This window comes from Manacus candei, unplaced genomic scaffold (genome assembly GCF_025592945.1).
Source record: "Manacus candei isolate 608988 ecotype Guabito, Panama unplaced genomic scaffold, ASM2559294v1 h1tg000005l, whole genome shotgun sequence".
Classification (NCBI taxonomy): Eukaryota; Metazoa; Chordata; class Aves; order Passeriformes; family Pipridae; genus Manacus; species Manacus candei.
The window spans coordinates 23,663,671-23,680,941 of record NW_026138053.1 but is presented as its reverse complement, the minus strand read 5'-3'; the positions used below and the strand labels follow the sequence as shown (position 1 = coordinate 23,680,941).

The 17,271-nt window shown below is 51.5% G+C and overlaps 1 protein-coding gene across 1 annotated transcript in view; it reads left to right on the top strand.

Annotated features, from left to right (window-relative positions):
• The window catches only part of CACNA1E (calcium voltage-gated channel subunit alpha1 E), a 360,562-nt gene that overhangs the window by 102,496 nt on the left and 240,795 nt on the right, over positions 1-17,271 (top strand). The window contains exons 10-20 of the mRNA XM_051805647.1: positions 10,541-10,656; positions 11,610-11,663; positions 11,915-12,043; positions 12,327-12,536; positions 13,807-13,919; positions 14,163-14,275; positions 14,409-14,540; positions 14,872-14,944; positions 15,321-15,438; positions 15,765-15,832; positions 17,030-17,127. Coding sequence (XP_051661607.1) covers positions 10,541-10,656; positions 11,610-11,663; positions 11,915-12,043; positions 12,327-12,536; positions 13,807-13,919; positions 14,163-14,275; positions 14,409-14,540; positions 14,872-14,944; positions 15,321-15,438; positions 15,765-15,832; positions 17,030-17,127 — 1,224 coding nt within the window. The remainder of the gene's footprint in view (positions 1-10,540; positions 10,657-11,609; positions 11,664-11,914; positions 12,044-12,326; positions 12,537-13,806; positions 13,920-14,162; positions 14,276-14,408; positions 14,541-14,871; positions 14,945-15,320; positions 15,439-15,764; positions 15,833-17,029; positions 17,128-17,271) is intronic.

Below are 17,271 nucleotides of genomic sequence, written 5' to 3'. Positions count from 1 at the left end.
GTGGCTTTGCTGGCTGATGGAATATGGTGGGCATGGGTTGGGGTGGGTCCTGGGGGGTGATGCAGGGCACCTCCCTGCTGTGCAGGCTGTGCCCAGGGAGATGTGCCCAGCGCTGGTGGGGGATGCACACTGGTGAGAGTAGGAGTGCCTGGGGTGCATGTGGACAAACCAGAGACGTAGGGACAATGCAGCTGTTCCTGTTCTGCACTTCCCAGGGGAAAGGCGGTTTTAATCCAAGCCATTAAACTGGGTTTAGAGAGAAAAAGTCTTGTCTCCATGACAATGAACTGTAGTTGCATCAGCAACATCCTCAACCGCTGGCAGGGGTTGGTGCATGGGGAGAGCATGTCCTCTCCTGCAATGGGAAGGGGACGTGGGCTCCTCTGCCCTTACTGAAGCAGGTAACTTTTTAGCTAATTTCTCACCATGCCAAAAAGCAAAAGCTTTTGTAACACTGTTTTGGCCAGGTGGAAAGCCCTTAGATGAAGGGATCAAGGTAGAAAATGGCCCTGGTCATTTCTGTCCCTGTCTTGTGAGTTCAGGTGTGATGGTGGTGGTTTCAGGAATTTCTGGAGCAACAGTTTGGGCTTCTTCAGAGTCTGTTGGTGGGTTGAATTTCCCTAAATCTCATTCTGGGGTCTGAGTCCAGGGGCTTTGGGGACAGGCTACAGGAAAGGCTTCACATTGCCTTACAGGGAGGGAATTCTTATGGGGGATTAAGATATCCAAGCAGTGTTGGGTGGCTTTTGTATTTCTTATGTCACATCCAGCTTGGGCATTTGAGCAAAGTCCAGCTGGGTGTAAGTGTCAAGCAGGAGCTTTCCTGCAAAAGCCTAAAGAAGGAAAGTTAGGAAGCTCAGGGCTAGGTAGCTGGGAAACCCCCTTGTTAGAATGTTGAATTGTGTCAGTGTAGTGTGTTGTGTGGACTTGGGAGCTTTTGGTTCTGGTGAGCAGCTTGGGGACACAGCAAGGCAGCACTGCTCTGGCCTGCAAGCCAGACACTGGCCAGAGGACCAGAGGGGGGCTCATGGGATGCCTGACCATGCCCTGGTCCATCTTGGTGCTTTCCTGCCCCGGGCCTGCACAAGGCAGCTGTTTCCATACCCGCTGAATTGGATGCAGTTGTCTAGGGCTCTTCCCAGGCACTGGCTGGCATTTCGACTGTTTGTTTATTGCTAATAGGGTTTGTATTGGGGAAGGATGCAAGTGGGTGGGTGGCCTAATTGGCAATGGAGATGCTCTCGTGGCGTGCCAGATATCTAGGGAAAAGCAGGACTGCTCAGCTTCCCGGAGGGCTGAGCGAGGTGAGCGGAGGTGGCGAGCTGGGCTCTGCCACTCGATGGCAAGGCCACCGTGTGTGACACGGCCACATCCTCTGCAGCTCCGTGGATGCAGTACCTCAGTGGGGGTGAAGCATCCGAAGCTGCTGCTGGCAGGAGAAGGTACTTCTGCAGGCAAACAATGAATGTTCTTGAGCACAGCAAGAAGAGCTTTGTTCCTTGCTCTGTTTGCTTAGTTTTTATTGTTTTTAACACTTACCGCAATCCTCTTGTGCTGGAAGAGAGCACTTGGCTCTGCTGCAGGAGGGGAAGGGTGACCTTTCCATTGCTCAGCTCTGAGCTGGATGAACAGGCAGGGTCTGGATACGCCGGTGTGCCCTGCGGCTGGGCTGAGCTGAGAGGAGATGGTCACTTTGGGAGTAAGCTACACCTCCACTCAAAGGAATTCCTTCCCTGGCATTACGTCACTGCTTTGGAGGGAGACAGACTGTTCCCAGCTGGCTGAAATCATGGTCACTCAGTTAACATGGGGCACACTGGTGAGCGCTGAGCCCTGGTAACCTGCTTCCAGAGGTCTGGACCCGTGTTGCTTGCAAACTGCTCCATCTGCTTCAGTGAATAACAAGGTCTGCTCGGGACTTCCAGACTTCTCCTCCAAGTTGGCACTCAGGAGCTGCTGCAGAGCTGCCTCTGCCCTCACCTCATCTTGGCAGGGGTTTTCTTTGGGGCAACAGTCAAACACCCGGGGTAGGTCCCGAATGCAAAGAGGCTGCAGGAGGACATTTGTATGTTTAATTTGCCACCAGCAGAAGCTTGCTGGAGCCCAGATTTAGCAATCTTCTGGTTGCGATGAGCATCCCTCCCAACAGTCAGTTCCCCAACTGTTAAGCTGAGGCATGACCTCCGTGATGTAAACAGCCTGGATCCATCTGCTCCTTAAGCACAAAGTATGTGGGAGAGGAAAAGAAATCATCATACCAAGGCTCCTCGATTTCTCTCCCTAAATACTAACAGGCACACAGGCACTGGAATTGCGTGCGACGCTATTAAGAGGAGATGGAGCTGCTCCAGGCAGGGGCTTGGAGAGCAAGTTCTTCTGTGGCTTTGGCATTTATTACTGTGTCTATTAACTTTCCCCCTCTATGGGTGCAATTACAGATCAATTAATTCTAACTGAAAGCAGGAAAGAAGAAAAAAAAACAACTTGGCCCTGTTCCTCTTTGAGAGCAGGTACGGAGCCCAAGGAGATGTGACTGCTCAGCTTTTAAAGCTACACAAGCTACTGAAATAATCCTGGCAGAAGAGAGTCAGTGGGAGCGAGCGAGGATGGAGCATCCATTGAAATGCCCTGTTTTCTGCCATGTGGCAGCTGGTGGATTTGGGAGCTTGGGAAGATGCTGAGACTCATATCAAGTATTGCTTGATGCTGTCTTGTGGCCCGAGAAGTTGCACATGCCCCGTGCTGGAGATTTGCAAAGATTTCCTCTCCTTTTTTTAGTGAAATTGCTGAGTTTTGGTTTGGTTTTTTTTCTCCTCAGCTGTTTCTCGTGTAAAACAATTTGGATATGTGTGTTCAGACTGTGTCTCCAGAGCAGCAGAGCCATGATAAGAGCTGTGCTGTCTCCTATCCTTGCTTCCAGCAGCAGTAATGCCACCCCAGAAGTGACCACGGCTCACCACTGGTCCTCTCCCAGCCACTGTGGACCCCCTGCCTGCTCTGCCACTCCTGGCAAGAAGATGGTTTATGTCTAGTTTGTCCCTGGGAGCAAGAGGGCGAAAGAGCGAAGATTAAAAAAAGTCATGCTTGGAGGAATAGCACTGAGAACTCATGCAGAGTTCCCAATACCAGACAGGCTACATTCTCACTCTTTTCCACCTCCCTTTCCCCAGCTTCTGCAGATCTGGTATGCAGTCACCCTCCTCCATTCATTGCAGCATCATCCTCCTGTTGAGGGCTGGTAGGCTCCATTCCTCTATCCAGTCTCGTACTTCCAGCCCCTTTCCAGGGTAACAAAGTTGCTGTAATCGCTGGTATTTGTGGTCTTCAACAACAGCTGAGTGGGTGCACAGTGGATGCTGCCTGACCTGGGAAGGCTGGATCCTCAGGCCAGCCAAGGAGAAGACCTTTGGAAGCTGATCACAGAGGAAGAAGTCGAGCACAATGGCAATAAAAATGAAATCCATCTGCCTTGTACTAAACAAGAGAGTAATTTAAATCCTCCTAATTGCTTCCACTCATCCTGGTGATGTTAAGTCTTTTCTCCCTTTAAGTCTTTTCTGCCCCCCACCCCCAGCTCTTGCACTAAGCCTTTGAAAGAAACGACTAATGTTATAATTAAAGGATCAATTTGGCAAGATTTCTTTGTCTTAAGATCTTTCTTTCAGGTTGGGTTAGCACTACATTCCCAGTCTCCGGAGAGTTTTCTTCAGTTCCTTCAGGAGCCTTCTGTACCATCTCTGAAATCTTTTCACTTTGCTTAATTTGAATTTTTTTCCCATCCAATTTGGAGGCATAACGAACGATGAATAAAATTAAGTTTTATAGCAATTAATAATAAAGGTGTTGAGGGAACAAGTGTACATTTTCGATGGAGATGGACTTCTTTTCGCTGACTCTCCACAAAAATCTGGGCCCCCATGCATTTGAGCAGGATCAGATGGTTTGAAGTGAAAAACACTGGGAAGATGATTAGTACCTTGGAGGTTGAGAACAAGGTGTCAACAAACAAATTTCTTTGCCTTCCTGCGTTGTGGCAACGTGTCTCCCCACATCCCCCTCCACGCTCGTCACTTTGTTCTGGGGAGGCTCTTTGTCATCGACGTGGTATTTGAACATGAGTGAAGCAAAGGAGCCTCTGAGACCTTCATCTCAATTCAGCAGGCAGGTGGGCATCCATATTCAATGAGAGCCTCTTTGCCATGCTCTGCTGTACCATCTTGCTGCAGAGGGCCTCCAAGCCCTATGCAAACAAGCTGCCTGACAAGGGATGTGCGTGTCTGGTGTGCCATATCCTCCAGTGTTACAGGGGAATAATGACTCCTCTTACAGCCAGCTGGACGAGATTTAAAAAAAAAAAAATCCACAACAAAAAGATGACTCGGTGACTTTCCCCTTTGATTTCTCCTGGCAAATTATTTGCCAGCGTGTCTCAATTGCTTCAAAATTGCTCTTGTTCGTGCCTCCTTGCAAACCTGCTCTGTGGATTGCCTGTGTTCTGCAGACTGCGGGTGAAAAGCTCAGCTTTTTGGTCCTCTTGATAAAGCACTAGGCAGATATTTGTGCTTATAGATTGCTTTTGGAGTAGTTTGTTCCAGATTATTGTAATTTCTGTGATCCTGGTTGATGACAGCAATAGAATGGCCATGGCTGCAGCTCTTTGACTTGGTGGGTGGCTTTGGAGATGCCCAGTTCCTCCAGGATCAGCTCCACCCTTGTAAGGTGGTGCTGGGCACTGCTGTTGGGTGAAGCTGACAGGACACCCCAAAGGACAACCATAGAATTATCTGTCCTTTGTGCATCATAGGCTGCTATTTGGTTTGCAGCAGTGGACTGGCACATCTAGTGGTTGTATTGCAGGTTTCACACTTGATGGCTGGTTCTGAATTCGTTGTATCTGTGTGTTGAAGGCTTCAATTAGAGTGCTTGGAAGCTCCTGGGAAGTTAACATGGTGAAATGTTGGAAACTGGTTATTTTTTTTCCCCCGTGCTGTAACTCACCTGCTGTACTGGCCATGCACCTTTCATCTGCAGATCACTGTTGCTTGCAAAGGGTGACTGTAAAACTGTTCTCTGCTTAAAGAGGATAAAAACTGGAGCATAGGAGGGAAGGGGAGGAGTGACGTTTTTCCAGCACTGCATGAGCCAGTGGGAGTGATTGCGAACAAAGCCCGGGGCTCTTGAAGCAGTGAAGCTGTGCTGCTCATGCCAGCCCTGCCTGATAAGAGTGAAATGCAATCTAGAGCTTCCAACTCTGCTTCTGGCTGGTGGGGCTTCCAGACCCTCCACCACCCTTCTGCAGCTTCCTTGCAGCATGAGCTGACTGTCCTGTTGCTGCATTTGCTGCATCATTGCACACAGAGTTCTCTGGGCAATGGGGACAGCAATATAAACCTCAGCATTGTTACCCTTGGAAAAATGTTGAAATTGGGAGTCTACAACCAGAATGCTGGTGGCCCTCTTATCTGCTGGTGATGCCCTCACTGATGCAGCCCAGCATCCTGATGGCTTCCTTTGCTGCAGCAGCACACTCTTTGTTTGCACTGAGCTTGTCACTGGGACCCACGGGCTCCTTTCCACAGAGCTCCTTCCCAGCTGGGTAGATCCTAGACTGTGCTGCCCTCCTGGATTATGTTGTCCTGTGTGCAAGACCTTACAGTTATCCTTGTTGATTCAGAGAATAACAGAACGGCCTGGGTTGGAAGGGACCTTAAAGATCTTCTCATTCCAACCCCCCTGCCATGGACAGAGACACCTTTCACTGGACCAGGTTGCTCAGAGCCCCATCCAACCTGGCCTTGAATCTTCTCCGACTTCTGGCAGTTCAAGTGAACTTAAATCAAGCAATTTTCCGTAGCCAAAAAACTTATTTCCTCCTACAAAGCAGGTCCACGAAGCACATCTTCCCTTTGCAGAGGTTTTTGTACCTTTTGGGCACCCTGCTCCTGCCCTTGCTGTCGGTTCAGTGCAGTAATCCTGATCTGCAGTGCCAGTTTTGCTGTGCTGCTTGTCACCGTCTGTTTGAGTTGAAGCTCCAGGTTACAGACTGCACAGTCAGTTCAACACTCTTACTTCAGTTCCTTTACACCTCTTGGGTAAATACCATCTGATCCCCCTGGTTTGCAACTGTCTCAGCTGTGTTTCCCACACCGTCTGTTGTCAGTTCTGTCCCATAACCTTCTCTGACACCCTCCTGGAGTCTCGAAGGCAGTTTTCCCTCAGACTGTGGTGCTCAAACCTGAAGTGGAGCCATGAGCTGAGACCTGAGGAGAGCAGCAGTATTACCTGATGTCTTACAGATGGTCTTCCTTGGTATGCATGCCATTATATTTGTTTTTTTTTTTTTCATAGCAGCATAGTACTGCTGTCTCACCTCAGTGTGTAATCCAGTATTTTTTTGCTTCCCATCCCATCCTTTCTGCTGCCTTATGTGGTTTTAAGACCTGTTTGGTAACTGGTTTGCTGGAAGAAACTTTAATGGTTGCAAAGGGTGGTGAATCGATGGGTTTGAAGATAGTTGGCTTGTTGTTTCAAAGCATGGAGCCCACAATATTGAGGTGACCAGCACTGTATACCTGCTCTGGACTCAAAGATGGTCCAAAAAGTAGAAAAGTGGATTGCAGTATCTGTGAAATTCTTTTTTCTTAACTGGTTTTTGGTTGTTGGTTTTTTTGTGGTTGGTTGGTTGGGAGTTTTTCTGTTTTCTTGTGTTTTAGTGTTTGTTTTTATTGTTTGTTTGTTTGTTTGTTTGTTTGTTTTCAAAAAAGGGGAGCCATTTTCAAGCTAGATACTTCCACATGCGTGGTTCTCCCATTAAAACCTGACCTGAGCTCTCCAGTTAGAGCAGAACACAACATTGCAGTAAAACCATCACTGCCCTGGTGTGGGGGATGATGTGGGGACGTGGAGATGAAGGTGGCTGAGCGTGGTGGTGTCCCCTAAGGTCTCCTACCAGGGGCAGAGATGCTCCCAGGCTGCATGAGGGGAACACCAAGGCTGTAGAGGAGAATTTGCAGGCAGAGGAGGAGCAAACCATCTGTGCTCTGATCGCCCCGGCAGGCTGGGCATGGTGTGTGGATGGATGGTGCCCTTGTGTGCAGGAGGACAGATGGCACACACTGCTCCCCAGATCCCACCATGACCCTCAGCACTCTGACCTCTAAAGCTCTGTGAGCACCTTCAGCTTCATGAGAGTGGGCAGAGAAGGGCTGCAATGACACAGGATTGGCACGTGTGGAGCTCAGCCATCATGGGTGGATGTTTTCATGCTGGAGCCATCAGGATTTAGGGCCTGGAGACCCAGGCGGACAAGCAGAGGTGTTGCTGGTGGAGACTGTGCAATCTGCTGGACTCCCTTGAACCCCCTTGCAGGGACCCCGTGGGGCAGCAAGCCCTGGGTTCTTTGCGAGCCAAAACTGGGCCATCCCTGGCAATGTAACGCAAACGCACCGGGAGCAGAGCCCTTCAATGGCAGGCAGGAACCTGCTCTCTTGGTGATGGGATGCTGCCCTGCCTGTGACTTGGAGCCTTCCCAAGCGGCTGTCAGTCACCATTGCTGGCCCTGTTCTCACTCACACACAGTATTATCTCTACCCGCTGCTGCAAATTGGCTCTGAGCAATCCTTGATCTGTCAGCATCGCCTACCCACTCTCAGATGTCACCAGCCCCCGCTGCTGCCCTGCTCGGTAACGTGTCTCTCTGAAATGTAATAATTCATTAAGTTGAGATTAACTTTTTTTTTTTTTTCTCCCCCTCCCCTTTCTGCCACCTCTTCCTGCTTCTAATGGACAAAAGCAATTAAGATCCATTAGGGATCAAGTGTGTGGGCAGCGACTCCCTCCGAGACGCTGCCGCAGCGGCACGGACCTTGTCCCTGAAGGCGTGTGGCACCAGCTCCCTGCAAAGTAGTGCTCTGTGGGCAAATGGTTGGGTAGGGGGAAAATGCTTGATGAGGTGGGCTCTGGAAAAGGTGCTCCCGTTCCCTTCTTCAGCAAAAGGTGACTTGAGGCTCAGCTGGGTGGCTTCTCTCGCCGTGCACCAGCCTCAGCAGAGGAGGAGCTGGAAGACAGGGATGGCAAAGCAGGAGGTGGCAGAGTGGCCTGATTCCCAGCTGGTGTAAAGCAGGGGAAGCTTACCAAGTGCTCCCAGTTGCAGGCAAGCTGAGAGAACTGGGGTTGTTCAGCCTGGAGTGGAAAAGGCTCTGGGGGAGATCTTAGAGCCCCTTCCAGTGCCTAAAGGGCCACAAGGGATTTGGAGAAGGGATTTTTGACTAGGGCCTGGAGTGACAGGACATGAGGGAATGACTTCAAACTGATAGAGGGCAGGGTTAGGTCAGATATTAGGAAGAAATTTTTCCCTGTAAGGGTGGTGAGGCCCTGGCACAGGTTGCTCAGAGAAGCTGTGGCTGCCCCACCCCTGGAAGTGTTCAAGGCCTGGCTGGAGGAGGCTTGAAGCATCCTGGTCTGGTGGAAGGTCTCCCTGCCTATGGCAAGGAATGAGATGGTCTTTAAGATCTCTTCCAATCCAAATCATTCTAGGATTCTGTATGGACAGGGTCTGACTGGGAAAAGTGCTGCCAAGGTGCTGGCTGACATGGGGTTATGGCCTGTGGGGCAGAGGTTCAGGCCTTGGGAGGACCAGAGGACCAAATCAGAGGAAGACAGGAACTTCCCCACTAACTCAGACTGCAAATGGCATCTTCTCATTTTTTGACATCCCAAATTTGCAAACAAAGGCTAGTGAGGAATGATAGCACAGCCAAATGCTCCTGCCTTTCCTCCAGATAGGGCAAGGAGGGTTTTTGGCATGGCATACCCAAAACTGAAAGTGAATTTCACTGTTGGCTGTGGGAGCTCCTTCCTTCTCCCCCATCTCCTCCCACCCTCCTTGCCTTCACTTAGGCTGCTTTTCTCTTCCTTGCCTTTTGTTCTCTTCCCCTTCCCTGCCCTGGGAAGAAAGTTTCATTTCAGTCTGAAAGCCAGTGCTGGAGGGGGAGAGCCATTTGGTGCTTAATGCCAGAGCGGCAGGAAACTTCACCTTCCTGGGGTGGAATTAAAAACGCTTGAATTGTCTGGGGACCTTAAACAAGGGATTGCAGGGAACATTCAGGGCTTTCCACACAAACACATGCACACACACACACACATGTGAGAGCCCACACGGCGTCAGGGGTGTAATAGCTCAGCTGGGGTAATGCACTTGAACTCTCACTGCAGCAGACAGACCAATCCTTTCAATTCTTTCGAACATATTTTATTTTTCGAGGCTTGAGATTGCTGCTAGTCTCTGGGGAGAGAGATGTTCATCTTCCAGAGAGAACAGTGCCATTTGTTCTTTGTAATCATGCTTCCCTCAGGGCACCCTGGGACCAGGAGGGGGAAGGAGGGCATGGGCTGGAGTTCTGTGGATGCTGGGACTTGGGGCTGGAACAGGGAGCTGCAGCCAGCAGATTGTGACTCCCCTGATGATGTGGCAAGGAAGGAAGGGTGTGCTGGGGGGATGTCTGGTATTAGGGATGCTCCCTGTGTGCAAATGTGATCATCAGTGGAGGTGTAACTTTCGGGTCAGGGTACCCCAGGTATATGGTGTGTGCAAACATGGGCTGTGGGACCTCCTAGAAGCAGGTCTGGCCATGTCATCTTACATACAGCCCCTGGTGTGGGTGGAGATTGTCTGCATTGCCACTCCTGTGTTCCCTGCCAAGTATTTCCATTTTTCTGTTTGCGTTCAATGTACTTTGCAAATGGGGGTGTCTTATCACACAGCTTTGGGCTGGGCTATAGGTGAAATCCTGTCTTGTGTACTGAGGAGTGTGTTTATCTGTGTGCTTAGGGGTGCATGTGAGCACATGGTTGCTACTGCCTCTGTGCACCACGTATTTTTGAGGCTGCAGCAGCCACAGCATTAGTTCTGGCCAGTGTTGTTCAGTGTTTGATATGCCCCAGTCTGCACAGAGCCCCTGTGGTGCTGCCTTACCTCCTGCCCACTGCAGAGATGCCCCAAGCTGTTGTCCTCTTCTGGGCTGGTCATCACACCTGGACAGTTCTTGTGAGACACTGAAATCCAGAGGAGGACAACAGGGATGTCTCAAGTCCTGGGAAAATAATCCAATGAGAAACTGGAAAGAAAAGGAATTCAGAGGAGGAGGTAAAGGCAGGGGACATGACCTGCCCTGCTCCATCCCCTCACTGTCTCTTTGCACTGCCTGGTTTTTATTCCCTGAAGGGACACGCAGAAGCTGAGCCTGTTCTGGAGTTGGGTGGCACTGGGAACATCCTCCCTGAATGGTGGCAGCTCCCAGCTGGGGCATGCAGGACTCAGCAGTCAAGCAGGGGGTTTGCTCATGTCCATCCACGCCTCCTTTTCTCCTCCCTGATCATTCACCCATCCCCTGGCCGTGCTTTGGCCAGGGATGGCTGTGCATCTCCCCAGCAATCACCTTGGCAAACCCTTGGTCCCTGCCATCCCCGTGGTTCTCCAGCCCCCTGCACATCCTGCTGCCCCTCGGACCTGCTCTCACCACTCCCTTCTGCCCTTCCCCAGGGAGTTTGCCAAAGAGCGCGAGCGAGTGGAGAACCGCCGAGCCTTCATGAAGCTGCGGCGCCAGCAGCAGATCGAGCGGGAGCTCAACGGATACCGGGCATGGATAGACAAAGCGGGTAAAGGCTGGTGGGCCGGGGGGCTCTGAGGGCACTACAGACTGCCGGTCATGTGGGGTGGCAGGGCTGGAAGGGAATCCCTGAGCGACATCCAGTGCAACCCTGAAGTGGCTCAGGTGCTCCCGTGGTGACGTTGGGTGAGCTCGGTGTGACGGCCCGGCCAGGCTGCAAACAAGGACATCACCAACCGCTGATGAAACTTCTTGTTCTGTGGCATGAAACTGTCAGGTTCTGAACACGAGGCTTGCTACATCTCCAGGGGAGGCTGTGAACAACACGGCTGTCAGCTTTGCTCTGCAGTGGTTTCCTTTCTCTTGACGTTTGCTGGAGTCCCCTGCAGTGGTGGGCAGTGGGAATGTAGAGCAGTGAGTGGTGAGACTGGTTTTCCAGTTAAATTTCCTCCTGGAGCTGTCTGGAGGGGATGCACTTACTGGTTCCTGCCTTGGGGCTCGAGGACCCGAGCAAGGGCTTGGGGTGGTGGAGGTTCCAGGCTTCCTGCTGACACCCAGCCAAGTGTGACAGCCTGTGGGTGTTGCCACAGCCCATGTCCTTGCTTGCTCCTCATAGGAATCAGGTCAGTGCGTTGAGCTCTGTGAAGGGAAGATTTACACTTTCATCTAGCATTCAGACTTGTAAAATATGGGTATCTCAAAATGAGCCCTGAGCCTCAGGCCTTAGTTTTGGCTCTGGTTTGGATTGTAGAGCCCCTGACTTGACTACAATGTTCAGCTTCATGGTGAGGTTAATGACAGTGGAGGGAGAAGGGACGATTACAAGTAATTTTTCTTTCTGACCCAGTGTGTGGTAGCTGCCACTTGCTACCCTCCTAACCAATACTTGATAAGAGTTTGCAACCTAGAGCCAGCCTCTGGGCTGGGAAAGGTGATTAGGCACAAGGCAGTGATGTCTGATGGTGTCTCATCTCCTGATGCTGAACTGTGTGTTTTGCATAGAGGAAGTCATGCTGGCTGAAGAGAACAAAAATTCTGGGACCTCAGCCTTAGACGGTAAGACAAGCAACGCCCTTAAAATCTGCCTGCTTTTCTTTCTGCCTGCCTAGTTGAGACAGGAGGTCTGGGGGTGCCTCAGTGGAATCTGCAGCCTATGAGGGGGGGTGTGGGGAGGTGGATTGACAGCTTAAACCCTGAGCTTAACCCCTCTTGCCAGACCTAAGCACTGGTCACCTGGTCCTGGTTAATGAGCTGGCTGCTGGCAGAATTTTGCCACTGTCCAACACCCATTCCTCTTCCCTTCCCAGTGCTCAGGCGAGCCACCATCAAAAGGAACCGGACAGATGCCATGAGCTCGAGTGACGAGCACTGTGTCGATATCTCCTCCGTGGGCGAGCGGAGGCTGGCACAGAGAAGACCTCTTCATCCAACCTTGGGTCAGTGCAGTTCGCAGCTTGCTTCCCCGAAACCTCTGCCAGCTTATTGAGTTACCAGAGTCACACCCATCACGTGGAGGCTGTCACAGATCAGCCCTCTCTGCTAGTTCGGCTGCTGTCGCCTGTGCCACTTAATAACCATTGGGATAAATTGTGTCCCTTAAGAGCAATGTCCGTGAGCCGCCTGTCCTGTCTCATGTTGCAGGGAAGGCTGGAGCATCCAAGTCCTTCTCTCACCTTGAGTGAAGCACCCAACTCCTTGTCCCCCCCTCTTTTCCTTTAGGTAACCCCTTGAGTCAGTCTGGCCTCAAAGGTGCCAGAATGGACAGTGCCTCCTATTTACGACACAAGGAGCGACTCCTGCGCATCTCCGTTCGCCACATGGTGAAATCCCAGGTCTTCTACTGGATCGTCCTGAGCCTGGTGGCTCTCAACACTGCCTGTGTGGCCATCGTCCATCACAACCAGCCAGCCTGGCTCACCCACTTCCTCTGTGAGTCCCTGGGCTTTGTGTAGGTGTGAGAGCTTGCCTGGGTGGGCAAAACCTTCTTGTCTCTGGTAGCTGGAGGTTGCAGCACATCCTTGCTTCCTTGCCTCAGGGCATGTGGGGATGAACCCCACCAGAACCATGCTGGTATGGAGCTGGGTGGGGAATAACCTGAATTACATTCACTGTTGATAACAAAGGAGCGTGTACAGCCACGGAATTTAGCTTTGCCCTTGGCCCTGTGGCCACTAAGGGCTGCCTCAGCCCTGTGACCAAATGTGGAGGGGTTGTACCGGCCTCGTGTCCTTCAGGTCCGATGCGTTTGTCAACAGACAGAAATAGACTGTGGGTCTTGGTAGGATTTATCCTAAAATTGTGACCAGTGGTGATGGAAATCTTACTGGAGACACGTCTTTGAATGCCCACAAGCAATTGCTGAAAGGTGTGAGTTTGCAGGGACGAGACTGGTCATGGAGTCAAAATTTTGGTGCAGAGCACGGCATGGGCATTCCAAGCTTCCAGTTACAGGAGCATCCCTCAGCCCGTGGGCCATGGTACAAGGTCAGGTCTCAAAGGCACTATGCCTATGCCTATCCTAGCGTGGACAAAGTGCAGAGCAGTGTGGTCAGCCCCACGGCAGTCATGTGTTACTCCTGAGCTGCTGCTGCTGCTGCACTAGTGCTGCTTGTTATTCTTACCTTGAAAATGTCCCTGTCAACCACTGCGTCTACCCAAATCTGCAATGGTGTGCGCGGGCCTGCCGGGATCCCAGCACGCCATGGTGTGGTACGGCAGCTGGTCCTGGTGAGAAGCATCTTCTGGACAAGGGGAAGAGCCAGGTTCTTGCCTGCTAAACGTTCAGGAAATAGCTGGAGAAGCTTTTCACTGGCTCTTGGCTGTTCGGCTTGGTTTCTCTGGCCAAGTTCCAGCCGTGCAATGATTTAAATCCAGGTTGCTAATATTCCCCTATAGTGTCATGTGGTTGATGCCTTTGCATACACCTCAACCACTGTCAGATCATGCTGAAGAGCTGCTCTGCTCTGTGCTGGCCATCCCTGGTCCTCCCAAACCCCTGGGACACAGGTGTATCTACCCTGAAGAATTAAGCCATGGGGTTGATGCTTTGTTACATACAATTTAGCTCCTCACAGACAAACTTCCCTCATCTCAGACTCAGAGAGCCTGGGGATACAGTGTGGTCCTTGACTTGTCCCATTTCTGTGGTGTGCTGTATGGTGACAGGTGGGTGCATGCATGTTTGGGTTTTCTCTTTTAGACTATGCAGAGTTCCTGTTTCTTGGGCTCTTCCTGCTGGAGATGTCCTTAAAGATGTACGGGATGGGGCCACGCCTTTATTTCCATTCTTCCTTCAACTGCTTTGACTGTGGGGTAAGCAGGCCTGGAGATGCTGTGGGTGTGGGGGGAGATGCAACATAAGGCACCAAGGAGGAGAATGGGATGGCCCTCACAGTGGGCAGGGGAGCCCTTTCTGCTGGGGCAGCCTCCCTGTGCCATCCTGAGACACCAGGTCTTGGGCAGGGTGGTGGATGCCTCATCTTTAGGCACATTATGTTTTCCTGCAACAGCCTGTCCTGAGCCTGTCTTTGACTTGTGGCTGTGTCTGTTTCTCAGGTCACGGTGGGAAGCATCTTTGAAGTGGTTTGGGCTATATTCAGACCAGGAACCTCTTTTGGGATCAGTGTCCTGCGAGCCCTTCGTCTCCTGCGGATATTTAAAATAACCAAGTGCGTACCAACCATCAGAGCCTGTCAGTCTCCATCTCAGACTGGGTCTGCAGCCCAGATCCAGTCACTCCTGCTCTCCTGCTGGTGAGGTCAGCATCACTGCGAGTGCTCCAGCAGTGTCTCTCTTTTCTAGGTACTGGGCATCCCTGAGAAATTTGGTGGTCTCCCTCATGAGCTCCATGAAGTCTATTATCAGTCTTCTCTTCCTCCTCTTCCTCTTCATTGTGGTCTTTGCCCTGCTGGGAATGCAGCTGTTTGGAGGCAGGTAGGTTGTTTCAAGTCTGAGGAATAGGAATTTCTTGATGTTAAGTGATGACACCCTCTTTAGGTGCCCAGGAAGACTGTAAGCCCTCCCACTCAGTCTGCTCCTAACAGTGGTACTTCTCACACAAAAAAGTCCCTGCTCGGGGGGTGCCTTTGGGCTGTGGGGGGTCCTTCTAGCCAGGAGACTTTTTGGTTTCTCGCACCAAATATTCAGGAGACCTTTTTTGGACTGGGGAAAGGCCCTCCTAAGCACAAGAGAGCTGATAGCATAGCAGTCAGGGGTTTGTTGACCTTGGTATTTCATCCCGTTTTGTTCTGGTTCTGCTTTCCAGGTTTAACTTCATGGATGGGACTCCATCAGCCAACTTTGACACTTTCCCTGCGGCCATCATGACAGTGTTTCAGGTAGGAGCTGGACTGCAAGGGAACACAACTGAAGGGACTTGGGACTCACTTCCCCCATGGCCGGAAGGGGCTCTTTAAACCAAACAGGCTCCCCTCTATCAGCTCTTAGGATATAACTTGCTTCCTCCCTCTCCTGTGTAACAAAGTGGATGGCAAGAGATGGAAACTCTTCCACCTCTGTTACAGAAGATGAAGAGTTTCAAAACTCTTCTGAGGAGATGTGAATCCTCAGCAGTGTCCAGTGTGATCTCCCTCAGGTGCTGATGCTCAGGAGCTGGGTTATCCACTGCACAGGGTCTCTGTACTTGGCTCCTGTGTATTGGTGGGAGAGATCCAGGTGACAAGAAGGTGCAGGTGTTGTGTTGCTTTCCTGCAGATCCTGACTGGTGAGGACTGGAACGAGGTGATGTACAATGGCATCCGCTCCCAGGGAGGCGTTCGCTCAGGGATGTGGTCCTCCATCTACTTCATCGTCCTCACCTTGTTTGGAAACTGTATCCACATGGCTGCTGTGCTTTGAGTGGTGACAACCCCACCTTATCACCCTCTCTGGGGGCATTCCCCTCCCCACCCACTGCTCCTTCCTTCTCTCCCAGCTGGGAAAGACCCACCACAAACCTGGCGGTGCTGGGTAGCCCAAGTGCAGAGGAGCAGCTGTCTGGAGGTGCACTGAGGGCTGTTTAAATGGGATGAATGAGGAGTTTATGCCTTTGGCTGCTCCTCGCTGCGCTGACGAGGAGCCATCAGGGCCACCCTCCCTTGGTAGCTGCAGACAGGCATGTCCTTAACACACGGCTTGTGCATCCTTAGCTGCTCACAGATACTCTGCTGAACGTCTTCTTGGCCATTGCCGTGGACAACCTGGCCAACGCCCAGGAGCTCACCAAGGTACCTTCCTGCTGCTCCTTTTCCTTCTTCTGTGAAGGGAGTGGGGGCAAAGGCATTTAGACTTTGATTTAGGAAAGTGCTTAAACCTGCTGATCTCTTCAGGAACACCCACACTTCAAGTGTGGCTTTAACTGTTTCTCCATTTAAGCTCCCCAGTTCTGCTTGCTTCCAGTCAGATTGAGATAACCCTCGTCTGTCAGATGGGATCTGGTGTGGGGACTGTTATTTTCTGGAGCACTCTGGAGATGTGGAGTGGGAAGCACTTTCCAGTGGTGTCAGTATTTAATCCCCATCTGCCCGCAGGGCGGTGAATGTGATTTAGGATGCAATTTAGACTGGTGCTTAAGAAGGTTATTGGGCTTACCTGTTTTTAAGACCATGCTGGGAAATATTTGGGGAATGCTAAATTGTTGGAGCACCATCTGGATAACTGTGAATAGGAGAGAGCTGCAATGGTCATTGCCGCTCTTCGGAGCAGACCAGTGATCCCGTGGGGACCAGATTTTTGTGGAGCCTGTGCCTGTTATTGATGTCCTTGGGGCTCGCTGCGAGGCTTCTGCGCTGGTGTAAATCTGACCCGAAATGGAGCATGGTGCTGGTTTGCCTGAGGGGTGCTTGGGGGGGTCCCTGTCCTCCCACAGTGGGTGCAGATGGCACTTCCAGGGGCTGCTGGCTGCCTCTGGGGTGAGAGGGATGGGAGAGCCCCACGGAGTGCCAGCAGCATCAATTAGGAGAGTGCCGAGTTTCTGAAAAGGCTGAATGCTCGCTAATGACTCCTAATGACATTTTTTGCTCCGGAGACACAACCATACTCATTAAATCAATCCGGTCTCTGCCGGGGTCATTCATGGATGCCTTACCTCCCACTCTGTTAGGGGGATGCCTGTGTAGCCCCTGTGGCTGTGAAGAAGGGAGGGCTGAGCTTGTCTACGCTGTCTGGGGCTGTTCTAGCTCTTGCCTGGAGTGGGCTGGGTTCACTTATTTAAGTAGAGCTCACGCCTTCAGTAAGATTTGGTGTAGTGGGGAAGTTTCATCCCTACAGCACAACGAAAATAAAGGCTGTTTCTGGAAATACAGGCCCCCCCCTTTGTCCCTCATGCTTTGGCATGTAGGGTAGCCCTGCAGATCCTTCGCATGGCTGCACCTTCCCTTGAAATCCCATCATCCCACTAAGCAATGCCCCTCTTTTCTCTGCAGGATGAGCAGGAGGAAGAGGAGGCCTTTAACCAGAAGCACGCCCTTCAGAAAGCCAAAGAAGTCAGCCCCATGTCTGCCCCAAACATGCCAGCTATCGAGTGAGTGACCCCCTCCCCACCACCACTGCTACCCCAGTGAGCCCCTGAGCCCAGCCAGGCTTCTGAGAAGGGCACAGAGCTGCAGCAGAGCCTGGTATGGCTGGTTGTGGGGGCTTCCACAAAAAAAAGAGGTCCCTGCATGGG